Here is a 25876-nt window from a genome sequence, read left to right on the forward strand (position 1 = left end):
ACCCCTCTCTTTTAAATCCCTATTAAAACATATTTTAACATGAAACACTTCCCAAAAAAATAGAAGCAAAGCTTTTTGGAACAGATTAAAACCCCCGTGCCTCAATCCGTGGGGAGTTCCAGGTCAAAATGTGCCTTGGAAGTGGAGGTATCCCCGTTTTCTTCCCCCTGTGAGGAGGTGGGCACAGAGGTGCTTTCTCACTGCTCAGCCTTTGCCTTCGGGTGGAGCTTGCTCGGTGTGAGGAATATTTCAGTGCAGCTTTGCACCACGTGGCCCCTTGGCTGGAAGGCTGCCTCCTTCCAGAGAGAGCAAAGCTTCCTGCCAGAAACCTCTTTTTTTTTTTTTTTTTTTTTTTTGTTTATTTCTGGGAGAACAACAATATAGATAAGAAATAAATATATAAATCTGCAGTGTGGGTGGTGGGTGACAAGGTGGCAAGAAACATCACCCCAACCCCACCATCTCTCTGTGAAACTCTCCCCAGATAAATGGGCCTGGGAGATCCCCTTTCTTTCAAGATTAATTTTTTTTTAAATGTTACATTCTAAAATTTTTTATTAATTTATTATTTTATTCTTATTTTTACTATTTATCTATACTAATTTTAATTTTCATTCCTAATTTTATTTTAAATTTTTATTTATTTTAGTTTTAAGTTTTATAATTTATTTAAAACTAAAATTTAACATTATTTTATTATTTTATTTATATTTTTATTTTATTTTATTAGGATTTTTTTTTTATTTGTACTTTTATTAAAAGTATGAAAATACAGCTGGTCTTGGCCAGATTCTCCCTTCCTGCAGCTTTGCATCAGGCCTTGGGCTTCACAGAGGTAAAAGGAACAGGGCTGCTCTGACCTCAGCCAGGGATTTGATTCCTCCTCCTCCTCTTAGGGGCGAGTAGCAATCCCTGGAAGCTGAACCTCACGTGTCTTGCTGCTTTTCATCCATCCAAAAGGGAAAATGTGCCGAGGAGCCAATATTCCACTGGCACATGGGGCTGCAAGGGGAAACCTGCCCCAGCCAAATCCCTGCAGCTATCAGAGGCTTCAGGGCTCGGTTTTTCCCCCCCAAAAAAATCCCCTTTTCCCCTGTTTTTCTGCCCAGCTGTGGCAGCTCTGCCAGCTGCACCCAAGTCCCCCAAAAGCCACCAGCTTTTCAAGGCCCAGCTCAGGAGTGTTTCCCTTTAATTTTGGTGAAAATTGAGGGTGTTTGGGGCTGGGGGTGATATAATTTCTATTTACAGCAGCAGGGAAGAGGCATGTGCTGGTTCGAGGCCACCACAAATAGCTCTGGACATGAGAGCTCTTGAAATAATATTAATAATAATAATAATGATTTCCATGTTTCCCTTGCTGGGATGTCCCCCTCCGGCAGAACCCCCCAGTGAAACCTCTGCAAAGGGAGCACATCTGGGTTTCATTTTTACAGCTGAAGAATAGTAATTAAGATGCTTTTGCAGAGCCAGGGCTTGAAAAACTAAAAATAAAAGCCATACAGGCACAATACCAGACCTCCAAGCACCAGAAATTCCCATTTTCCCCCTGTTTTTGCCCTCCCAGCTCCACTGGACCCCCGGGCATGGCCAAGCCCCTGTTCTGGGGAGCTGGGGCAGGAATAAATCATGGGCTGAAAGGGGATGGTGGGCAGAGAAGTGGGATTTTGGGCAAAAAACCCAGAAGAGCAATGGCAATGCTAACCTGTGTAGAGGGTGGCAGCAAGGGGAGGATTTCCAAAGCTCCAAAACCTACGGACATCGTGCAAAGAATCAGGCTTGGCTTTTTTATTGCAGGAAAATGTGCAAAAACCACGGACCTCAGGCTTGGAATGACTTTCTCACTCTGTTTCTCGCTTTTCTTACATGAATATTGCAGGGGAAGGGGAAAAAAAAGCAGCTGTTTTCCAGCCCTCCACCACCTCGGGGTGCTCCTGGCCCCAGGCAAATGAAAAATTCATTTTCCCCAGCTCGAGCTAAAAGAGGAGATGGGGCTCAGTGAGATTCACTCAAAAGCACTCTCTGGCTGGTGGGGGTCATGCTGGGAAAATGTCTGTGGGGTTGAGGGGATGAGCAAGGCCCTGGGGACTGGGAAATGCTCAGAAGTTCGATTTAAGAGGTCAAAAAGGAAAAAAAAAAAGAATTGGGAGTTTACATGGCAGTAAGCTTAATTTTAGCAGGAAGATGATGAAAAATTAATAAGGTGGTCAATGTGTGGAGAGGGAAAGGCTGTTCTGGGGGAGATGCTGGGCAAGGTTAACCTAGTTTGTATTGTGCATCAGCAGGGAGAAGAGAAAGGGAGGGGCTGGGAATGCCAAGCTAGCAGGGATGGATGTCTCCCAGCTGCCAGGCCTGTGGCCAGGCTGTGCCAAGCCCCAGAGCTGAAGTGATGCTGGTGGGACTTTGGTCCTAAAGGGAGGCTTTAACACCCTGCTGGATCCCATGGATAGGGTGCACACGTTTTGTCACATTCACATTTTCTGAAAATTCCCTTTGCCCAGGACTTTTCTCCTGGGAAGCCTCAGAGAAAAAAAGAGAACAATAATTATCTTGTTGCTCCTATTGTGTTTTGCTCGTCTGGGATGTGTTTGGAGATTGTTTACCCACAGGTGATTGTTTCACTGGTTTCTGCTGTGAATATTTTGACTCATTGGCCAACTGGGGCCAAGCTGTGTCAGGACTCTTTAGAGAGTCAGGAGTTTTCATTATTATCTTTTTAGCCTTCTGTCTGTATCCTTCCTGTATTCTTTAGTATAGTTTAGTATAGCATTCTTTAATATAATATAGATCATAAAATAATAAATTAGCCTTCTGAGAACATGAAATCAGATTCATCATCGCTCCCTGCCACGGGGCACCCCACAAATACAATAACATTTCCCTTGGATGCCACGGCCACCAGGGAGCTTTAAGGCTCTGTGCTTTTGGGAAGGAGGGTTCCATGGCTTCCCACCCATGGCAGCAGGAGCCCCTCACCCCAGAGACCACCTCAGTGCTGCCGACCTGGAGTTCAGCATCTGCTGCAGCTGTGCTTAGCAAAGCAGAGATTTTGGGGATCTTTTCTGCTTCCCCACGGTGGGACGCGGCCACGCCGGCGCAGCTCTCTCTGCGGCGCCGTTCCTAGAAGGAGAGCAAGTTTTTCCCTCCTCTTTTCCAAGGCTCTGCTGCTGACAGTAGGGGCTGGAAGCCATCCAAGGCTGTCGGTATAAATCTCACTGACCTTGTTTCACCATCCCTTAACTTGCAGCTCAGCCGGGACCGGCGTCGGCTTCCACTTTCTGGCTCATTTATCCCTTTTCCAGCTTTACAGTTTGGGTTCCTGAGCTTGTCTGCTCATCCCTGGGTGGGCAAGGCAGTGAGGGGGGACTCCCAGCCCCCAGAAAACCTCCCAGCAAGGCTGCCAAGGCAAACATCTTGCAGGAATTTGCAGATGCAGCTGTAGCTGAGGAGAAACGATGCTCGGAGGTGCGGCGCGATGCAGTTCGGCGGGATGAGGGAAAGATGCTTCTGTTTGGATTGGGCTGAACGTGGGGCTCTGATCCCCAAAAACACTGCCTGGGTGCCATCAGGAGATGAGCCTTGGTAAGATTTGAGCTCTGCTCCTGCCATGATGTGCCTAAACAGGAGTTTGCTCCTCTCCAGAGGTTTCTTGCTGTCACCCTTGCAACCTCCTGTGGTAACTCGGCGTCATCTTTGCTGTCCCGCTGCTTCCAGGGGTTTGGCTGCAGGGGAATGGCCTCGCGTCTCAGCTGTGGGATGCTGGGCTCACTGAGGAAGCAGGGAGGATGGCAGCCTTTGGAGATGTGGGATGCAGAGCAGCTGGCCACGGGGAGAGGGTAGGAAGAGGTGGTTTCCCACCCCGGCTGGATCAGCTGCTCGGCACACCCAGCTCTCTCTTCTGGGTCCTGGAAAAAGGCATGGGGAACTTGGGTCCTCTCAGAAATCCACAGCATCGTGTGCTAAATCCATACAAACCCTTTCATTTTCCAGCTCCAGTGAAGCCTCACCTTTAAAGTGTCGTGCTGATTCCAGTGGGTTTGGGGCCTCGTGGAAGAGCTTTGCCGGCTGCTGCCGTTGTCACTCGGTTTTGTGACAGCATCCAGAATCTTTGGCATGCTGGCAGGAAGAGTTTGGTGGCAGGATGTACCAGGATTAATGTTTTACCCCAGCCAAACTTGCAGATGTACAGATTAACCAGGAGGAAAAACTTTCCAGGATAAGAAAAGCAAGACATGGCCAAAAAAAAAAAAAAAAGAGAGAGAGAGAGAAATGTTCGCTTGTGGAGGCTCCCTCCCTCCATCTTTGGAGGTCTTAAAGCAGGGATTAGGGAGAGATCTGCCAGGAATGATCGTGCCTCGGGGCAGCCGGAGAGCAGATGATGTGTCTGTCAGCTCCCTCCCTCCCTCCCTGCCTGCTCCACGATCCGGGCTCGTGCTTCTCCTGCTCCTCTCCTGGACCAGCACAACATCTTCGTGACTCTCCTTCGTGCTGTTCCAGCAGGACTCCTAAAAATCCCCCCGAAAAGAGCTGGAATCCTGGAGAAGGGGTGGTTTCCGGCCGGGGGCTGCTGCGGAGAGGCAGGGGAAGATGCTCGGGGGAGTTTCGCTCCCCTCGTGCCCCGGTGCTGCAGCAGCGGCTGCTCCCCGCTCTAATCCCGGGGCAGCTCGGCGTGGCTGAGGGATGAGGTCATGCTCGCTCACCCGCCGCGCTCCTGCTTCCATCCCTCCCTCCATCCCTCCCTCCCTGCACAGAGCAGGGTGCCGTTGGAGCCTGCTGAGGCTCCCGGTCCAGCACAGTGGGTTTGGGATGCTTCCCCCCGGCAAGCTTTGCCTTGCTCTGAGCATGGAGGCGTGTGGGAATCGGGAAACCAGAAACTTCCACAGGCACTGCAGGGTTTGATCTGCAGCCTGGGGAGAAGCTTGGGTTGATGTAAAAATACAATCCACAGACATGAAGCACAAAACCCATAAACTTATGTTCCTGTAGTTGTAAGTAAGAACATGCCTTAAGTGAGTGAGAAACTGCACTGATAAAGTGGTGAAGGGTTTATAAGGGAGGGGAGAGGTTGTATGGAATAAGTTAAGAGTTTAGAAGTTATCACAGAAGCATACATGTGCACGTGAGATTAGACAAAAATATCCACAGTGCAGTAGTACTTAGTAAAAGTGGTAGGTTAGAAAAGCAAAATAAATCCTGTGGCAACTGTCCATTGGTTCAGAAAGTTCTATATTGCCTTGTAATGAAGAAACTTGTGACTTTTCTACTATTTGAGCTATGGCCGACTGCTTGCTCCTCTAAAACCTCACAGCCTCTGAGACTGATGTTCATCTGAGCAATAAATCGTTCTGAGCCTGAAAATAGTCTCATCCCTTCATTTCTAGCAGTGACAATGACCGATGTGTTGCACTTGGGTGGGGACAAACATCAGGTAAAATCCCTGGCTGTGCCCCCTGCCCGTCTTACCTGTGCCTAGGATGCTGAGCCATCCCTCCCAGTGCTTCTTCCTTCTTCCAGCTGCTTTCAAAACCTCAGACTAACCCAAACAGCCGCAAAACACTTTCCCCCCCTTCTTCTCCTTCAATGTTTTTTTCTTTTTTTGTGATTCTGACCACTTCTTGCCAGAAATCAGCCTGTGGCAAGGAGGTGGTTGTGCAACCTGAGTGCAGGGGCAGCTGTTTCAGAGCCTTTTGGATTAACGAGCAGAAGGTTTAAATCTCTGGGAAGAAGACATGTGGTGAGCTAGAGCTGGAAATGCAGCCTTATCTTCTCACTCTGGTACAGCCCCAGCTCCTGGCTCCCAAACTCATGATATTATGGGCAGGAAAGCCAGTTTAGGTAATTGGTGGAGATTGCTACGGTTTTATTAGCCCTAATGCCCTTCCCTCCAGGAGATTTGCACAGTTGAGCAAAACATAAAGGCACAAAAATATACCCAATTAAGAGGGCTTGTTGGTTTTTTTTTTTTTTGTATTTTTCTTTCTTGCAATAAATACTTCCAGCCTTTTGTAAAGGTTTTTCCAGCCCTCAAAATCAAGATTAATTGTTTTCAGGGGCCAATAGCTGCATCTGCTGCTGGTGGAGGGGATTTGGAACATGCCACCTGGGCTCTGGCTCTGAGTGGTACCTGGTGGGACAGGCAGGGCTTGGATGCTGCTGCACTCCAGGATGGCCAGGAACTGGCACTGCCAGATGAAAATCAGGCTTTGGGAATACTGGCTGGAGCCTCCTGCAGGAAAAGGAGGCTGATTTGAGGTTTTGGGAACAGCAGCTGTTGTCAGCTTTCTTCTCTGGAAGCTGGAAGGAAAACCTGCTCCTCCCCAGGCCTAGAGGTCACCTAAATGATGGCAAAGTCCCCAAACCCATGTCACTGGTAAATCTCCAGGCTGCAGAGGGAAGCCTCGAGTCATAAAGAATTCCAGAGAGCATTATCCATGGAGGAAACGGGGGCATGAGATAAAATAGCACCCGAGGAGGGGAAAAACAGGAAAAGGAGCCATTTGGACTCCAAAATGGAAAGGAAAAGGTTAAGCCTATAGTCAGGGAGAAGGGTGGGACAGAGTTAAAGGTTGGGACAGGCAAAGCCAGGAGACAAAGAAGAGAATGGAGGGGCCAAAGCAGAAGGAAAGGACAAGAGGAAGTTGTCTTACTGCTCTACTTTTTATCCTCTATCACAAGAACTGGGAAGGTAAAAGCTGGAATAAACAATTTTTTCTGGCTCAAATGACGGTGTATTGATAGAGATAATGCCAAAATCCACACTAATATTATTATATGAATATTTCAGGCAGGTAAGACCAACACTTAGTGTCACTGTGTGGGTGACAAACGAACATCTTGTCATCTGGGAGCCCGAGAGATCCCCTTGGAAGTGGTCTTTTCACCAGGTCCAGTATGTCAGGTACCCAAACATGTTTAGAAGCTAATAAATGAGGCAAGCTGTGTGTCAAGTCATTGCCACTGTCATTCAGCCAAGCTTTTGCTGCCAAAGCCAGAGATTTGGTACCATCAGGGGAGGCACAAAGGCCTAGAGGGACTGGATGAAGTCACAGATCTTGTGGATGAAGAAACAGTTTTTGCCTCTGAAAAACAGTAATTAAATGATGTTTTCCAGAGCTGATCTTCACAAGTAAAGTATGCCCTTTATTGCATGTTTCCTCATAAATCTATTCAGCCAAACTAAGGGCTCATTCCAGCTTTGATGCTCCAGCGGGTGCGTATCTTCCGAAATCACCCGAAACGCTCGGAGCACAAATTCTTTTTCTATCTCTTCTGCAAAGAATCTCTTGCAGATCATTTCTCCTCTTTAATTATAGATTGCACAAAGCAACAGAAGCATGAAATACACTTAGACTGGGAATTAAAATCTGTTTTTCTTCCAGCTTGAAATTCTCCACTTGAAGTAAGTGTATTCCTCTGTCCTTCTGAAGGCATCCTGTGGCTTTAGCTACAGGGAGCTTTGGATTGGATTTTGATCACCGCAGCCTCAGCTTCTCCTCTTTGCCCCAAAACCCAACCCAGTCACCCAGCTGGAAGGCAAGGCTCTCCACCCTCCTCTGGAGGGATGCTCTGGCAGCAGAACACAGGAGAGTGGTGCCTCACCAGAAATGGCTGCAGCAGGACCATCTCCAAGGGGTTCCCCTTCTCCACCTCTGGATCTTCCTCCTGGCACCCAGCAGCCCCACCATCCTCCCACACCTGCAGTGGAGGTCAGCAGGGCATTTTCCCAAATGGTGATCCTTTCCTACCACTCTGGGCATTGCTGGGCTGAAGGGTTGGGAACAAAGCTCCAGCTGGGGTCCTACCAAAGAAATCCAAACCCAGAATCCTAATTCCCGATGGGAAGCTTGCAGGCTGGCACGTTGTTTTCCCTGCTTGCCTTTTCCCTCGTGCTCTGGCCTGCCTGGCAGCTTGGATGACAAGTTCCTCAAGGCAGGAATTACCTCTTGGGAAAGGTTTTGGGTTGCTCAGTGTGACCCAAAGAGCCGCTGGGCCCCACGGCAGTAAAATCCCAGCACAACCAGCACAACTGGTGTTACTGGTGCTCAGCACAGCCCCCTCCCTGGAGCTGGCCTTGGAGGCCCATCCAGAAGAAAAAAATTAGCTGGACACAGCAAATGGAAGCAGTGCCAGGAGGTTTGTTGCTCTGTGCTGATGGATGCCTCTGGATCCCTGAAGTGTCCGGGGCCAGGCTGGATGGGGCTTGGAGCAGCCTGGGATAGAGGAAGGTGTCCCTGCCTGTGGCAAAGGGGTGGAGCAGGATGATCTTGATCTTCCAATCCAAACCATTCCGTGGTTCTACGATGTGGGAAGCCCTTTTAGCACGGTGCTGGGTTTGTTGAGCTCTGCTGAGTTTTTTTAGGGGAGTACTGGGTTTATTGTCAGGGTGGTGAGGAGGAGGAGGAGCCCGAGGAATCACAGCAGGTACTGAACTGTGGGGTCCCAGCTCTGGAGCTGTGGCCATGCCCTTTGGAAAACCCAAGGAGTGTGGGTTTTCCTTGGAGAGCCAGCAAGAGGGCATCCAGGAGCAAGGCCAGCATCTCCTGCCCCTGACTGTTTCCCCCAAAAAACAGGAGGAGAGGGAAGAAAGAAAAATTAAATGGGATCATGGAATGGTTTGGGTTGGAAGGGATCTTAAAACTCGGGTTTTTTTCAACCTCCTGCCATGGCCAGGGACACCTTCCACTATCCCAGGTTGCTCCGAGCCCCATCCAACCTGGCCTTGGACACTGCCGGGGATGGGGCATCTTCAGTTTCTCTGTTCGGGATGTTTTCCAGATGTGAAAACATCCCAGATGTTTCCAACCGGGATGGTTACCTGCAGCTCAGCGCCCTAAGCTGGGAGACGATTTGGCTGTCCCCGTGGAGCATCTCCCTCCGCGCGGGGTCCCGCTGCAGCGAGGGGCCGGGAGGTGGCACCGGGGGAGAGGGGCAGAGCCGGGGGCGCTCCCGGCGCCTCTCGCCTTTGTTCGGGCAGCGCTGGAGCCGGGCGGCCGCGGGGCGGGGAGGGATGGGGAGGCGGGATGGTGGGAGGGAGGAAAGGAAGGAGGGAGGGCTGCCCGAAAAGGCTTTTTTTTTTTTTTTTTTTTTAATCTCCAAGAAAAGAACGATCCACAGGCAACGCGAGAACTTTTCCCCCCACCCCCACCCCCCCCTCCCCGCGTCTTTAATAAGAAAACTATGTTTTAAAAAAATTTTAAAATTCAAAGAAATTAAATTAAAACGAGCCCGACCTCCCACCCCCTGGCCCAGACCCGGCCCCCGGCCCGCCCCACGCCGCCCGGGAGGCGGCAGAAGCGGCGGCGGCGGCGGCGGGAGCGCCGGTGGCCCCGGCGGCGGCGGCGGCGGCGGCGGCGGGGGGAGGCGGTCGCCGGGCGCCGCCCGCCCCGCATCCCGCATCCCGCCGGCCCCGCATCCCGCCGCCGGCCCCAAATGGATTATCTGCGGCTGGTGCTGTCCTGCCTCGTCCCCCTGCACGGCTGCCTGGCCGCCGGCAGCGCCCCAGGTACGGCCGCTGCCCGCGCACGGGGCCCGGCGGAGGGGAGGCTGGGGGGCTGACAGGTGGCTGCGCCCCGGAGGACGGGGAGCAGGGAGAGGGAACCCGCTGCTGGGGGGTTAGGTTTCAATGGGAATTGGGGGAGATGGAGGCTGGGCGAGAAATAGTTGGCGTGCTTGGCGTGCGGGGGGACGTCAGCCCGAGTTCCTTCTGCTACGTTGGACGCACCCGCTTAAAACTACAAAGCGGAGCTGGGTCGGGACGGGAAAGCCGCTGCCGGGCTCACGGAGCTCCGGCGGTGCTCGCCGAAGGCTCCCCCGGTTGCGCTGGCCCCCGCGGTCCCGGCGGCCGAGCGGGATGCTCCGTGCCCACGGCCCTTCGCCCGGCCGCTGTCTCCGCAGAGCTCCTCCTGTCCGGCAAACTCAGCGAGTATGGAGTGATCGTCCCCTTCAGCACCGACTGCCGGGGTCGCTTCCTGTCGCACGTGGTGTCCGGCGAGGCGGCGGCGGGGCTCGGCCAGCCCGCCTGTCCCCCGGAGCCGTCCCCGTCCCCGTCCCGCCGCCGCGTCCCCCGCAGCCCCCCGGAGGAGCCCCCCCAGCGCCGCTTGCTCTACTTCAACGTCACGGTTTTTGGGAAGGAGCTGCACCTCCGGCTGAGGCCCAACCACCGGCTGGTGCCGCCGGGAGCCGTGGCAGAGTGGCAGGAGGATTTTGAGGTGCTTTTCCGGGAACCCCTCCAGCAGCGGTGCCTTTTCACCGGTGACATCTCCGGCATGCCTGGAGCTGCCGTGGCCATCAGCAACTGCGATGGGCTGGTAAGCTGGGGGCTGGTGGGGCGCTGTGCTGGTTTTGGTTTGTTAATTTGAGATTTTGTTAATTTTGAGGTTTTCTGGTTAGTGTGCTAGTGGGTGTGGTGGGTTTTAGTGCTGGATAATCACTGGTGTACTTACCTTTTTGCTGTGAGGTAGGATTAGGAGAAAGGTAATGAGGCTCAAAACTTTTTTGGAGTATAAAGAAAAAAATTATTAACGGTAACTAAAAGAAAGAGTAATAAAAATCAGAACAAAACCTTCAGAATACTTCTCTTCTTCTCACAACATTTTCTTCTCGCTGACAGTGTAAAGAAACAAAACGTAGAATTATCACTTCCCTAAATGCCTCCCATGCAGAACCACCACAGGTGCTTTGTGTGTGCTGCCTGTGTTTTGGTGCTGTTTCTTCTTGAGAGATGAATCCTGGTGTCCTGAAACCTGAACTTTTGGCAATGATTTAGTTGTCTGTGCCATATGTTGCCCTTGAGGCCTTGACAGCAGCAGGTCCCCTTTCCCCTGGGTGTTCCCTACCTGCTCCATCAGGGAGGTCTGTGCACCAGTGTTTATTGAAAAGGCTTGGAAAAATTGCCAGTCCTGTGCCTGAAGGGCCTCCTGCCCAGATGCTGTTACCTCCATGGACTGTGCCCAGCCTCTGGGACAGGGACCCACGCTGATGGAGATGCTGTTCCATCCTTGCCCACCCCTGTTTTACCTGGGGCTGCTCCAAGAACTTTTCCTTTGTGTTTTCCACCTCTTAAATGATGCTGTGTGAGCTCGAGCACCTCCTGAAATCACTGTTAGCTGTGTCTGGCTCCCACCAAGCATCTTTTTGCAGAGGGATGTATTTTTCTTTTTTTTTTTTTTTTCCCTAATCACTCAGGGGCTCAGAGGCTCTTGGCTTTCTGAGCACAGTTCAGCATCAGTAACTCGCTGCCACAGCGCTTTAATTCCTTTAAATGGCTCTGTTACCTCATTATCCCCAGCATCTGCTCTGCCTGTGGGTTCCCTACCTTTGATACGCTTGGGGAAGCGCTTATTTTTTAATACCCTTGGCCCGTTGCCCTTCAGATTTCCTTTGAGCCAATTTAAATCTTGTTTTAGGTGCCAGAGTTTGCTGTTTTCTCCTGGTACCACTTAAACTTACTGCCGGGTTGGAAGAAATACCTTACTTTGTGCCTTTTTAAAATTTTTTTTAATATATATTTCTTTTTTAGTTGCTTTATTCTGGGAGCTCCTTAAGCCAATTTTGGCCACCAGCACAAACAATTTGGCATTCCTTTCTTTTTATACAGCGCCTGATGCTACTGTACAGGCAGAAATGATAGAGCAGCACAGCTAGAAATACACAGTATTTCGCCTACATACAGGAATTAAATTTTTTTAGCACGTAATCCACACCTTTCCAAGCATCCTTTTGGGAACGGACTGAGGCTGTGGACTTGCAGACATTTCTGCGGGACATGAGTTGTGCTGGGGCTGGCCAGTGTGGGCAGGCTTGGAAGCTTTAAAGGCATTTCCTATAGACCCAGCAAGCAGTGCCGAGTCTGGAGCAGAGCAGGGTTTGGAGCGTGCAGGTTCCCTGGCAGACCTCACTCCCTTTGGCATCACGAGCTAAAGGATGCTGGAGGCCGTTGGCAGCTGATCCCTGCCCTGCTGTGGCACAGCTCTGGGAATTTTCTTCCCCAGAGCCCGCTCTATTGTTAGTGTCAATCCCAAGCAGGCTTTAATTTAACTTTTCCAGGCTTTCCTAGGCTTTAGCCCCACGTTTTCCCATCGCAGCCCCTTGCACACCTTGTTGGTTGTTCGTTCTTTTTGCCCTTGTTCCAGCTGGGTTAGGGTGTAGCTTGTACCACAGGATGCTTTTCCATGTGGATTTATGCAGCCATATCCTGCTGCCCACGGATAAGCCCACCCTTTTAAGCCCATGTAAAGGAAGAAGTGGCTTTTCCCCCATGATAAGGATTTTTTTTCTATTTCCCGCAATAAATTTATTGCTGGGTGGCCAACAAATCAATATTCTGGCTTCCACCAGGAATTTCCAGAGCTGGTCTGGTGAAGGACACGAGGCTGAGGGGACAGGGAGGTGCTCGGCTCCTTTGCCCTTGTGATACATCCAACATCCCAGTTGGTTTCTCTTTCCCGCGGGTTTTCTGGCTGTATGGCCCTCTGGCTTAAGTGAGTGCGACATCTTCAATCTGCTCAGGATCTCAGCTTCGGAGGAGTGGGGAGATCAAGAGGATTCCCTAAAAGCAGTGAAAAGAGCTTAGGAAATGGAGCAAGAAACGGGACCAAAATCTGGTTCTAGGTGTGGATGAGAGGATGATGTTGATGACCTGTCGGAGAAGCAGCAGAGCACCTGGGAGGGATGTACACGGTCAGGAGTGTTGCTGATGGGCTGGAGGAAACTCTTCCATAAGCGAAGACCCTGGAATTGCTGTGGACTTTTGCTGGGAGTTGTCCAGGAGCTTCGGAAGGGGATTGTGGCTTTGGCGTCCCGGTATAGCGCGCGTGGGAGGCGCGGGGCCGCGCTTGGCCGCCGCTTCCTGGCCGGAGGAAGCGCTCCGGGATGCTGCGGATGAGGGCTGTGTACACAAAGAGATTAGGCCGTGTATAAACAGAGACCGAGATTATAAATAACGGGAGGGGGAGTGCAGGAGAGGAAGAAAAAAACCCCAAAACCTGAACCCAGCTCTTGAAAAAGGGAGTCCACCCAAAGTCTTTCCTAAATCCATATTTAGCCATGTAAGCGAGCCGATCCTTTTCCCAGATGCCAAAGCCGCGGCACCTTCCCTGTCGTTCTCTGCGGGCACCCACGCGTGAGAATCTGGCCTTTCATGGTTTGCAAGGGTGTCTCGTACCAGGGTGGGAAGGTGCTGTGGCCCATAACGTAATTTCAAAGCTGATCTAAGCCACCGAATTCCTGACTGCTAAAGCAGCGTTAGGCAGAAATCTCCGCCGGCGGACACGTCTCGCTGCAGTGGAGGCATCCCACATTATTCCCCGCCGGCTTTAGCAGCGTGTGGTTGACCTTGCTTCCTTCCTGCTTTGCTGGTTTGCAGGGATGGGTGAAGGATTATCGCCCACAGACACCATGTTTGTGCGCCTGGCTTTTCCCTGGGGTGATTTGCCGTAGCGCTGCAAAGTGTAGAGCCAGCGTTTTCCATCCCCGTGGCCCTGGCTTGCCTCAGATGGGTGGCAGCAGATAAGCAGAACACAAAAGCCCTCAGGAACAGTAATTGATAGGGAACGGAGGGAGAAACAGCCCCCCAAAATGATGCCCCACCGTAAAAAGGGTGGCTTGGTCTTCCAGGATTTTCCTTGCAGTTCCTGAGCTGTAGGGTTAATTTTGGGGAGGTAAAGGGTGCGAGATGTCCCTTTGGTCACATGGATCCCGCTGGCCTCAGCTGTTATATGGATATGAGGGCTTTTCTCCCAGGTGATAATCCCAAGTTCTGGCAGTGAGATGCAAACCAGGCCCTGTTTGGATTGAAACCCCAGTTAATTAATTAGTGCTGAGCGTGTCTTCATGTCCTCACTCCACCAGGAGCTACATTTGAGCTCAGGTCAGCTGGCAGAGCCTGGTCTGTAGCCACCCCAAAAACCTCTCACCTCGGCACAAAGAGCGGGGAAAAGGAGTCAAGGAAGGCAGAGTGTTGTGTTTGGTGGGCTGCAAAGCCTGTGCTGCAGAGAGGCATGAAAATAGTGATGGGGCACCTCTGGACCATGCCTGGTGTCCTCTGGATGGAAGGGGAGCGCTGTTATCCGTGGTGCCTTTTTGTCCAAATTATGTGTGAATCTTTCAGGAAAAATACATACTGTGCACGCAGCTGGATTTCCCCCTGCTGTTAGCTTCCCGGTCGAGCGCAGCAGCTTTATTAATTTTTCCACATCTCAGCTGTGTTAAGTGTCAGAATTTCCTGAATTCCTGTGGGAGTTGGAGCTTTTTACCCAGCAGTGGAGGAGGAGTTTCCTACTCAGGGTCCTGGGGGGGTTCCCCTTAGAGAGGCAGGAGTTCATCTCTCCTTTAGCCTGGGGAGGCACAGGGGAGCTGGGGAAGACACTTCACCCTCTGCGAGCTGACAGGAGTGAGTTTGGTGTATGTTTTCCCTCTTTCCAGGGGAATTGTCTTTAAAGGACCATTTTCTAGTTGGGGAGTACCTTCACTGAGAGCTGCAGACAGCATGTCATGTTAGGAAAAGCAGTGGTAATAGTCCCGCCAATTGATTTAATTCGATTTGGTATTATTAAACCAAATTAAAATCACGGGTAGGAAGCATATGGCTAATTGATCACTGAGGGTGGGATTGGACTCTTGGAAAAAGCCCAAGAAAAGCTGAGTGGAACTTTTTGGGTGGCATCTGACCTTTTCTGCTGCCTCTGTACTGTTACAACCCTCCCAAAATGCTGAAATACAACCTGAGCTGCTCCTCTTTGCGAGCAGGCAGGTTGGTGCGTGCCTCTTGCAATGATGGTTTTTTTTCGGTTGTTTTGGTTTTTTAATTTATTTTTGTGAATGCCAGGGTGACCGCTGCAGCTTCTGTTCCATTTTTTGGGCTGCTCTGATCAGGTGGACACAAAAATCCCTGCGTTATCCCCTTTGCCGTCGGTCATCCCCGGAGTCGGCGGCGCGTTGCGTCCCGCCTTTGGGAGAAAGTCTGGGCTGCTTCATTCCTTGAGCCAGATATAATTAGTCACGAGCTGTAGAGCAGCTCAAACCCAAGTGGGCTGTGGCTTGGGACCAGGCTCTTTCACGTTTTAATCCAGCCTTGCCCCGGCGCGGCGGCACGGCTTTCCTCCGGCCGCCTGACTCAGCAAGTCCCGGCTTTGGCCCTAAACCCATAAACCGGCTTTGGGGTGCCTGGTCCCGAATGAAACGCCCCGTGGCAGGGCTGGGAGGGGGTAGTGGTGTCCCAGAGGGGCCCCTCCTGGGGCAGGGGCTGCTTCTGCTCCTTCTCCTATTGTATAATAAAGAGCAATGTTTCGGAGCTGGAAATGAGGAGAATTTCCTCATGGAAGGGGTTGTGAGGCCCGGGCACAGGCTTGTGTTCCCCACCCCTGGAGGGATTAAAAAGATGTAAAAATGTGGCGCTTGGGGATGTGGTTTAGTGGTGGCCTTGGCAGCGCTGGGTCGATGGTTGGACTCGATGATCTTGGAGAGCTTTTCCAACCTGAAGGATTCTGTGATTCTGTGCCCTGCCCCATCATCATGGCCTCGCCCAACCATCACTGAACCGGACTGGTGGTTTAACTCCCTGGCTTGTTCCCTGCCTCATCACCACCACCCTGCCTGGTGGCCCTGGTTAAACCTGGCTGTGTTCTTCATCTCCTTGGCCGAGGGTGGGGGCACAATCCCTGGCTGCCCTGGTTTGACCTGGATGTGTCCTGTGGGAAGAACCTGAGATACGTGTGTCAGGCAAGGACTTGGACTCCTCAGGAAGGAGGTAAAACAAAACCAGCCAAAACCCCACTTTGCAGCGGAGTTAAGCAGGTAATGAAACCCACGTGGAGGAAATTTGGTGGAATCCAACAGAGCCAGGTTGGCCATTGCCTGATGAATCCAATGGGATGTGAACATGAAGGGGACCCAAAGAGCCAGGCGGGTTTGGAACAGCCCCAGCCGCTGTCCAAAATACATCTCTGTATATATTTTGCTTTTATTTTATTTTATTTGATGAGGACCATTCCAACACCCCAACACCCTTACGAGAACTCCAGTAGGTCCACGCTGCTGAAGGCTTTGCTCCAAGAACAGATCCAAATGTTCTGCTGGTGCTTTCCAGGCAGCTCTTCAACAGCGGGCAGCGCCGGAGGAAGGCACGCACGCGTGCACCATGGAGGGAGCTGGGAAAAATGCCGAGCTGGGGGGGCTGCCCATGGGAGAGAAGCCAAATCCTGGTGATCCTTTTCCTTGCCCGAGGTCTGAGCCGGCCGGCGCTGCGGGGTGTGAGCGCTCAGGCTGATGTAAGGGGGATTTGATGGGAGCTCGGTGTTAATTAGGAGCAGGTCGGTAGCCAGGACAACATTTCCAGCGATGTTTGCCCTGTCATTCATCTCCCCTGTGTTTGGGAGGTGGAGTTGTAATGCCTTCCAGCTTCTGCTCCAACGGGATTCCCCTGTGTTAATTCCCAAGTACTTCGTGGGGCAGAGAGAATGGTTTTCCTTTCCTTCTTCTTGTTGCAGCTCGTAGTGTCTGTGAAATGGCAGATATCCTAAAGGCACCGTGGGGCTGGAATGGGGAGGGTTCAGGGAGGCTCAGGAGTGTCTTGGGAGCCCCTTCAGCCTTGTATCTCTGAGTTCAGGGCCCAGCACAACTCATAGATGAGGCAGAACAGAGTTTTGTAGCCATATAAAGACACAAATTGAATTGCAGCCAGGTTGGGTTTTTTTTTTGTTGTTGTTGCTTGGCTTTTCCTAACTTTTTTTTTCCCATCTACAGGAGAAATTAAGGGTTGTCATAGATGAACATGGTATTAGAACCATCCTGGTGTCATGGAGTAGGATCAAAACAAGATTATTGAGGATGCCTTTCCCCTTTGTGCATGCTCTACATCAATCTTTAACGAGCATACTGAGTGTGTATGTCCCCCTACACTTATATAAAACCACACCATTTCTCCCCCCTGTTCCTTGTTTCTTTGTGGAGTCCAGGCTGGCCTGATTCGGACAGACAGCAACGAGTTTTTCATCGAGCCCCTGGAGAGGGGCCAGCAGGACACAGAGGAGCACGGGAGGGCCCACGTGGTCTATCGGCGCTCGGCCATCCGGCAGGATGGCGCCGAGCCGCGCCACGACCTCCATCCCGAAGGTAGGGGCTGCTGGAATCCTGTCTTTCCCAGCAATTGGTAATAAATATTTCATCTGGGGAGAGGATTTCTCCTTCCACGAGCCCTTGTATATCTCGCCCTGTGGCTTTAGGCTCAGTTTAACTGCTAAAGTCAAGAAGAAGGAAAGGAAATGCTGGGCTGGAGGTGCTGCAGCCTTGCTTTGGTCACCTGTGTTGTGAGAGTGTTGAGGTACTGGGAATTGTTGCCCAGAGAAGCTGTGGCTGCCCCTGGATTCCTGGAAGTGTCCAAGGCCAGGCTGGATGGGGCTTGGAGCAGCCTGGGACAGTGGAAGGTGTCCTTGCCCATGGCAGGGGCTGGAACAGGATGAGCTCTAAGGTCCCTTCCAACCCAAACCAGTCTGTGATGATTCTACAAAATGTGGCCTCAATTTGACTTTTTAACAGATCATAGAATCATTTTGTATGGAAAAAACCATTAAGGTTCTCGAGTCCAGTCATTAACATGTCTTTTAGTGCTGGTCTTCACAATTCAGAGCCATTTCCCTGCCACAGAGCGAGCTGGACCAGCAACCAGCCGGAGGTCAATATTCCATTAGAGTTAAACCTCTTACCTACTTTCCCTACTGAATTTCTACTTCTGTGGAGCGTCGCTGTGGTGTCAGGTCCCCTCAAAGGCTCTTTCTTTTCCTGCGCAGTGCCCGGCGTGCAGGTGGGTGAGCTCCCGAATTCCCTGGAGCTGATGACGGAGCGGCTGGGCGACGCGGAGCGCAAGCGGCGCCATGCCAGGAAGGATGACTACAACATCGAGGTGCTGCTGGCCGTGGATGACTCAGTGGTGCGCTTCCATGGCAAGGAGCACGTCCAGAACTACGTCCTCACCCTCATGAACATAGTAAGGCTCGGCTCTGGGGGGTGTGGATCCCACCCTTCCCTGGGTTTAGCGCTCTTCTGATGCTGCAAATCTGTGTGGAAAGAAATGGGTTTGGGAGGGGGAGCAGTGCTGCAGGAAGGGCTGTGCCTTCCCACTGCCGGCTCTGGTGTTTAGTAGCTGTGGGAATTGGAGGGATGGAAAGCAGAGCCCTTTCGTGTTCATCTCCATCACCTTCCCCTTGCCAACGGCAGGGTCTGGCGTGTTGTTGCTGTCACTGTCTGTCACCTGAGTCCTAAAGTTTCTCCTGGCTGAGAATGTTTCCTCCTCATCACTGAAGTCGCAGCAAATGCTAGAAAAGAGAATGATCATGGCTTACTTATTTAGAAATTATGTTATCTGTAATTTGTTTTGCACTGATGGTGTTCGTGATTTATGCTGAATACTATTTGTTGGTAGAAGAAATATTTTTATAGGTTTTCAGGAGATTTTTGGGAACCTGTGCACCTGGATAACCGTTCAGGATACGTTTGAAAAGGAGTTTAGAGCAGCTTTACAGTTCCTGCATCCTTCCTCACTCCAAGGCATGGGGCAGCCTGTGCTGGTTCCTTACACCCCTCTTCATTCCCTTCTAAGATAAAAACATCCATATTCCCCGAATCCTGAGAGATGTGGAAGGATCAATATTCATTCATCCAGTCATCTTGAGGGAGGTTTGCTCCTCCAGCACCTGACTGCAAATAAGGTCTATGCTCGAGGATCTCTTTCTCAAACTCTCCCAGTTTTGTTTTATTTTCCATGCTTTATTATCACCTCTATTTATTTACTTTTCTTTAAGTGTTCTTTGGCATAGTGGTGGAAAATGTTCAAAAGGCTCAACCAGCTCTGGAATGGCCAAGTTGTAAAGGTGCTTTTGGGCGCTTGGCTGTTGGTTTGGACATTATTTCTGCCACATGGCCGGCCACGGAGGAGAAATTATCAACATGTTGGGGGAGGATTTGTGGGGTTAGAGGGTGATGAGGTGAAGGACGAGTGAAGTGGCTGGTCCTGAAGAGGGAAAATGTTGCAGAAGCAAACACCTTCACGACAATGTTTTATTCTCTGGCACGTAATCCCGATGCCTGTTGTCCGATGCTCTCAGCATCACTAAAATTCACTTTCCAAACATTAAATCCTCCTGCCAGGGGGAAGCCACCAGGTTCCCATCTCTGCCCTCCGGCTCTTCCCACGTTACGGGGGTCGGAGATGATGTCATTTTTCCTTTCCGATCCCAGGGGGGGAAGGGGGGGTCGGGATGGCCAGTTTGGGCGCCCGGGGATTGTCAGCTCTAATCAAAAGGTCGGTTTTCAGGCGCATTTCATGGTTCCTACCCCGCGGACAGGACTTTTCAGGGAGTAAATATGCAGGATGCTGCGCTGGGAGAAGGGAGGACCCGCTGCCTATTCAATTAAAGGCGGCGCTGGAGACTTTAATGAGGGGGGGAAAGCCCCAGGATAATAGAGGCAACAAATACTTCCCCCCAAGTATTATTTCCTTCTATATATTCTCCCCCCCGCCCCCTTCCCCTTCTTTCTTTCTGGTTTTTAGTGCGTTTTCTTTCCAGCTTTGCCGTGACCTCCGTCCGCCTCCTCTTCCCTTGGCGCCGCCTCGTTTCCTTAGCGGCTCAGATTGCCTTAAAACACCCGATTCAGCAGAAAAAAAGAGAGTCCTGCTTTCTGGCCTGGGTGGCAGAGGGAGGGAGAGAGGAGGATGCCGGGGGGCTGGCGGGGAGGAGCCTGCCGGGACCACACAGCTGAACATTAATCCCATTAGTTGGAGGCAAAGGGAAGAAGGGTAAGAGGCTTGGCCAGCCCTCTAACGAGGAAAGGACTTAACGAGCTGGGCTGGAGTACATCAGGGAGCCAACTGGGAAAGTTTTCCTGTCTAGGAGCTCTGCTATCAAGATTTATCCCAGGGAAAGGGGGCAACGAGTTTGGAAGTAATGATAAACTCTCCTGGCTTTTCCTGAGTGCCGAGGGAGCAGTGGGACACGGATCCCTTCCCAGCGCTGCTGTAGGTAGGGTCCCGGGGCTCTTCCCAAGACACAAAACCCTTTATTAGGAGCTCTGTGTCGGCTGAAGCTTGGTGATAAATGATTTGTCACGGAGGAGGTTTTTTTTGAAAAGAAACAAACCCCGCAGCCCTTATTTCATTGCCAGAAATGTGGATGCTTTTCAGCGAAGGGCGCTGTGTCCATCCCGGGGAGCTGCCATGAGGATGACTGCTCCTTTTGTGCACCTAAGAGCTTCCCTGCAGGCAGGCTGCCTTCCCTGCTAGCTCCCAGCCTGCATTCCCAGCCTGCCCTTCCCTTCTTGGCTCAGATGCTGCCCAGGAATTTGGGGTCAGGTTGGAGTGAGTGGGAAAGGCACAGCTCCCCCTCTGCCATCAGTTGCTGAGTGTATCTCTGCTCTGAGCTGAGCTTTGCTGTGTCCACCTACCCAAAACTGCTCTGTTGGACTCTTGGGATGAATATTTGGTGATGTGGTGGCTCTGGAAAGCCATTCCGCTCTCTTGCTTGCTGCCTGTGGCAGGGGTTGTGATGTTACAGAAGGAAAATTGGGATCCCCCAGCCATGGTGGCTGCTGAGATCAAGGGCTGGGAACCAGGAAGGGATCCAGCACCTTGGAAAAGGAAGAGGAGAGGAAATATTCAGTGCTCAGCTCTGCTTTCCAGTCTCTTGCCTTCAGGGAGTTGGACTTCTTGGTTTTCTCCACCAGACTTCCCACTGCTCATCCCTGATCCTCTCAGGTCTGGGGGTGGCTCCACTCGGAGGGGAGAAGCCAGGCTGTGTTAAACCTGGCCCTGGCCTCAACTGGGCTCCTGGGCTTTTGTCCTTTATTGCCCATGATTTGGTTAAGGATGCAAAGGTTCTTGGTGTTTTCCCATTGTTTCGGGTTACTGTGGAAACCCCATGAGTCAGAGCCCTCTCCAGGCTGGGACTTGCCTGGCTCCAGCTGAAATTATTGTTCCCAAGGGCAGAGCAACAAAGAGTGCTACTGAGACCCCACAGAAGAGGAATAAAAATTAAACCTTCAGCTTTAATTTTAATCTGTGTATGTTCTTTTCTTAGGTGGAGGGTTTATGAGCCACTTCCTTGGTAACTGATAATAACAAAAATACCTCTGATGTTTCTCATGTGTCCATGCACTTTTCCTTACCCTCTGTATAGGCTTACATGTTTGTAGCTATTTTTTTGGGACAACATGCCTTGTTCTGTGGAGAGCTCTGATCAAATCTAGTCTTGCCCTGCAGATCAATTCTCCCTTCCTCTGTTCCTCTCCACAGATAATGTGGGTCAGCCCTCACAGAGGTGACATTATGCAAGCCCAAAAATGTGGTGAGGGGGACTTTCCCCTCCCTTCCTAACCCCCCAGCCCCAGCAAAGAGGCTCAGGCTGAGTCCACCAGCATGAAAACCGAGCGAGGGGATAAAAGAAAGGAGTTTAAAGATGACTTGGCTGTTCCGAGCAAGCGATCCCGGCGTTTTGAAATGTCAGCTATTCTGCTGCTTTGGCAAATTCTTCTCGTGTCTCTCCCTTTGTTTTCCTTCCCTGAAGAACAGCGAGGTCTAGACCTCGCTGCCAGTGCGGTTTTGCTGTCGGGATCTCGCGTCTGGGGCTGCAGACTCGGGGCTGGCCAGGGGTTTGCAGGGATTTGGGGAGGCAGCCTGCCCTGCTCTGGGGCTGTGATGTTCCTGTCGCTGTAAAGCAATGCCACGGCCTCCTCGGTGTTGCAGGGTTTGGGGGCAGTCCTGTGGGGTGGCTGTTCCTGCTGCTTTGCCCCTAACTCACAGCGAGCCTTAAGGGCTGGGCTGTTTATAGGTGGGAAAATTCCATTTCAAATGAAAGAGGAGAGCACTTCTTGCCAGGTGGCAGTGTGAAACAGGCTGAGCATGGATGAGAGGGATAAGAAGATCTTTATCCCATGACTTCAGGGATATGGGATATAAAAATTGGTATTTTTTTACTGGAGCCCTTTGCTGAACAGCTGTTTTTGGGGGAAGGGGTTTCTCTGAAGACACTGTCTTGCTTAATGGCATCTGCAAAGGGCAGGGGGAGTTGTGCCAAGCCTGCAAACTGCTGTCCAGGTGAATTCCCATTTCCAAGGTGATGCTTGGCCACTCCAGCTCCATCCTCACTTCTTCCACAGGCACTGGAGCACCTGGGGGAAGCTGGCCCTGCAGGTGTGTTCCCCCTGCCCCAAAATTTGGGGCCTGCAGGGTGGCAGCCCTTGCAGCAGCCAGCACTAAGCCCTTTTGATATGATTCATCCCCCCCCAATCAATTATTTATATCTGGCTGTGAAGGGAAGTCTGTAGCCTTGGGCAGTCTGGTTCCGCATCTGCTTTCTGAATTAACCCTAAAGGTCGCTGCCGAGCTGGTATCTGTTAGGTGCAGATCCCTGCCTAAACCCTGGACTAAACAGGGGCTGGGCTTTAGGTTAACTCTCCATTTCAGAGGCTGAAATGGAGTACCAGACTGAGGGAGTACGAGCTGGAGGAGGGTGGGATTTAGCCCTGCTTTAAAAGGAAGATTTATGGAATTAAATCCCGTCTTGGAATAACACAGCAGGATCTACTGAGCATCCTGCCAAAATGTCCTGTGCAGCTGGGAAGGGAGAGGTCTGTGCTGCTCCACGTGATGCTCCCAGTCACAGCATGGTCAGGTCGTGGCTGGCAGAGAGGTCCCTAAGGCAGGAACGTGGCTCATCCTGATGGATTGAGGGGTCCTCAGGAGCGGGCAGCAAGCAGCAGAGCGCTGGTGGACGACCATAGAATCCTAAAATCATGGAATGGTTTGGAAGGGAGATGAAAGCTCATCCCATTCCTACTCCCTGCCATGAGCAGGGACACCTTCCACCATCCCAGCTTGGTCCAAGCCAAATCAAACCTGACCTGGAACACTTCCAGGGATGGAGCAGCCACAGCTTCTCTGGGCAGCCCCTGCCAGGGCCTCACTTCCCTCAGTTCCTTCCCAATATCCCATCTAACCCTACCCTCTCTCAGTTTGGAGCTCCAGCTCCTGACAGCTGCTGGGGGTGAAGGAAAAGGCGCGAAGATTTGGGAGAGTGAGGGAAATGGTTGTGTTTCCTGTCCTGTTCCCCACACCACCCCCCAGCTCCAGCTCTGCATCTCTTCAAGCATGGCTTCAGTTTCTCCCTCTCTCCCCGCTTTCCCACCCTGCCCTATTACCAATATTTTTGTAAGGGATCAAACTTAGGACACGGGATTTTTCTGGGATGCCAAAGCCTCCTATGTGCTAAAACCCAGCCTGACATCCCTGGGGAGTTGCAGCTCCGTGCTGGGCTGGATCCTTCACACCTCAGTGGGTCTGGAGGCCTGAGTAATGTTTGCAGCTGCAACACTGTGTGACCTTGCACCCTTCCGTGCACATCCCCAAAAAAACAGGGTTGGGATCAGAAAAAATCCATCATATTCTCATTATTCTTACAAAGGGGGGAGGGTGAAGGAAAGTAGGGATGAGCTGAGGGTGGATTGACCAGCATTATCTTTCCACACTGATGGATAAAATACCCCGTGGCTCTTGCAGCTTCTGCATCCAAAGGGATGCGTTAATGGGGACGGACTGGCAGTTTATTGATTAATTTTAATTTTTTATCATCGATTTTGCCGCATTCAAGGCTCAGGATCTGCATTACCTCTCTGCATGGCTCGGGGGCACCCCATGGGAGTATTGGTTGTCATGGGGAAAAGGCTAACACTGGGTTTTTGGGTTCAAAAATGGCCTCAGTGGGTATTTCAAATGGAATCCCAGGCTGGAAAATGGGGGGCTTGTAAAACACTGGGGAGTGGCTGCCATGGAGTAGTAAAAGGGTAGTTGTCACCCGACCCTTGATGTAAAATTGAAAAACTCCAAAGAAATGGAGGAAAAAATAGAAAAGATCCATAAATCTGACTTTATAATAGAAAAGATCCATAAATCTGACCTTCATCTAGTCTGGAAGGCTATGATGGAGCTGAGGCAAATTAGTTGCCCCTTGGACAAAGCTGAAAAAGTATATTTTAATTAAAACATTAATTCTAGTCAATATTAAAAATTGTCTTAATTCAGTCTCCTCGACTTCTGCCAATTTGTGAACCCCAATTTGTGGAACTGTTCATTTGAGAGGCCTTTTGGGAAAAATAAATCCCCATTCTCAAGAATCAGGGTGTTTTTCTTCCCTGGGCTGTGTTTTCCCACATGCTTTGCAGGAGGTGCAGGGTCTCACGTGGGTCTGTGGTTGCCCACTCCGTGCCTCTCTCCATGTCACTGGGCTCAGCTCTCAGGGACATTTCCCCTCTGGGTGGGGAAACGTCTCTGGTAGCATTTGGGAGTAGAATTTGTTTATTCATCCTGGAAACGCAGAAGGAAGAGGTTGTAGCTGGTTATTTCCTTTGCAAGGTCATTTTTAATAGCCAAGGATGGTACAAATCTCATTGAGTCATGAGCCCTCCCTGTTCTCTTCATTGTGTTGCCTTCTCCTGGGATTTCTGGAGCCATAGGTCAGGCTTGACTCAACTGAGGAAAGCCCTGGCTTTGGGGAGAGGCAAAGGATTGTATCAAAAAGCCGTTTTTCCTTTGGATGCTGGAGTCTGGAGCATTTCCATCGCTCTGAGGGATTCATATTCCAAAGGGGCAACAGCTCATTGAGAAATGCGGTGGAGGAAACGCAGCCCTTGATGGAAATGGGTGATGTCATTGACCATCTGAGCCATTCCTGGGGAAATTTTGGTTTATTCCAGCTTGGCTTTTTGGCTTTGTGCTTGTTACACGTGGGAAAATGGGAAAAAAAACCCCTCCCCACAGTGGGAGGAGGGGGATGACATCTTTGCACCTGGTCTTGGAAAGACTGGAAGGGTGTGGAACGCGGGGGCGTGGAGGACAGGAGGGGCTTGAGAGCTGGGGTGGCCTTAACTTCTTCCCTGTTGGGTTTCCCTCCCTTCCTCAGGTGGATGAAATTTATCACGACGAGTCGCTGGGCGTGCACATCAACATCGTGCTGGTCAGGATGATCATGGTGGGATATCGCCAGGTAAATCCAGCGCTCGGCCGCGCCAGCAGGAGATGCTCTAATGTTTATGTAGCACTTAGGTAAGCCTGGCCTTGGGAAAACGTGGCACTTGTCGGAGCCCAGATGACAACTGAGCTGAGCAGGGGTGAATTTGAACCTTCCTTAGCCTGGTTTTTGGGGGCTGGGGGCCTGGATAGCCCCCCGGCCTACGAGGCTCCCAGGGAGGTGTTGTGTGGGTGGCTGCGATCCGCTGTTACGTGCTTGCTCTGGGATGTGGGGAAAACCACAGAGGCTTCCTCAGAGCTCTGTAGGTGATGGGTAAAGGTGGCTTCCCATGCTGAGAGGAGCTGGACATTAGTGAGGAGAAGCTGAGGTGGGGATCTCCTTGACTCATCTCCCTGGCTGTCCTGTAGCTCTCGTGTGGCTTGGGCATGGCCAGGAAAAGCGTGGGAAGGTTTCCTGAGAAGTTTTTGTGTGATTTCTCAGGCTGCACTTATTTTTTGAGGCTTGTTCAAGCACAGCAGCCAGATTTTTCTTTAAAACAATGTGATTTTCTGTACTTCTTTGGGGCAAGCCCCTCTCCCACAGGAAGTGTTTTAGCAAGGGTGTTAATGACTCAACACAGTGATGTCTCTGTGTGTGATCTGCAAATAAGGCTGGTTAGGTCTTGGAAAAAAACTTCCTTATTATAGAAATATGCTTGGCTGGCAGAAACCCAACACATTCTGGAGATCCAGGGATGGTTCTGAGGAGCAGGGATAAGGATGGAGGCTGGCCCATTTTTTGGAGGCTTCCATGGGACCAGGAACACCATCTCTAGCTGAGAAAGCCAGCAATCCATTTGGCTTCGCCCCAGTGACGTTTGTGCTCTGGGC

General features: G+C 51.2%; 2 protein-coding genes across 6 annotated transcripts in view; both read left to right on the forward strand.

Annotated features, from left to right (window-relative positions):
* LOC119702804 (C-type lectin domain family 2 member D-like) overlaps window positions 1-25876 on the forward strand; it is a 603052-nt gene that overhangs the window by 481182 nt on the left and 95994 nt on the right. The gene's annotated exons all lie outside the window — the stretch shown is intronic.
* ADAMTS14 (ADAM metallopeptidase with thrombospondin type 1 motif 14) overlaps window positions 9313-25876 on the forward strand; it is a 29235-nt gene continuing 12671 nt past the window's right edge. For 2 of the 4 annotated variants that reach the window (XM_038141387.1, XM_038141388.1), the window contains exons 1-5: window positions 9313-9499; window positions 9892-10304; window positions 16950-17106; window positions 17781-17977; window positions 24939-25022. In XM_038141387.1, the coding sequence (XP_037997315.1) occupies window positions 9427-9499; window positions 9892-10304; window positions 16950-17106; window positions 17781-17977; window positions 24939-25022 (924 nt within the window). In that variant the 5' untranslated portion in view covers window positions 9313-9426. Of the gene's footprint in view, window positions 9500-9567; window positions 10305-16949; window positions 17107-17780; window positions 17978-24938; window positions 25023-25876 lie in introns of those variants that run through there. The other 2 variants (XM_038141386.1, XM_038141385.1) reach the window with 2 other exon arrangements.

Source organism: Motacilla alba, chromosome 6 (genome assembly GCF_015832195.1).
Source record: "Motacilla alba alba isolate MOTALB_02 chromosome 6, Motacilla_alba_V1.0_pri, whole genome shotgun sequence".
Taxonomy (NCBI): Eukaryota; Metazoa; Chordata; class Aves; order Passeriformes; family Motacillidae; genus Motacilla; species Motacilla alba.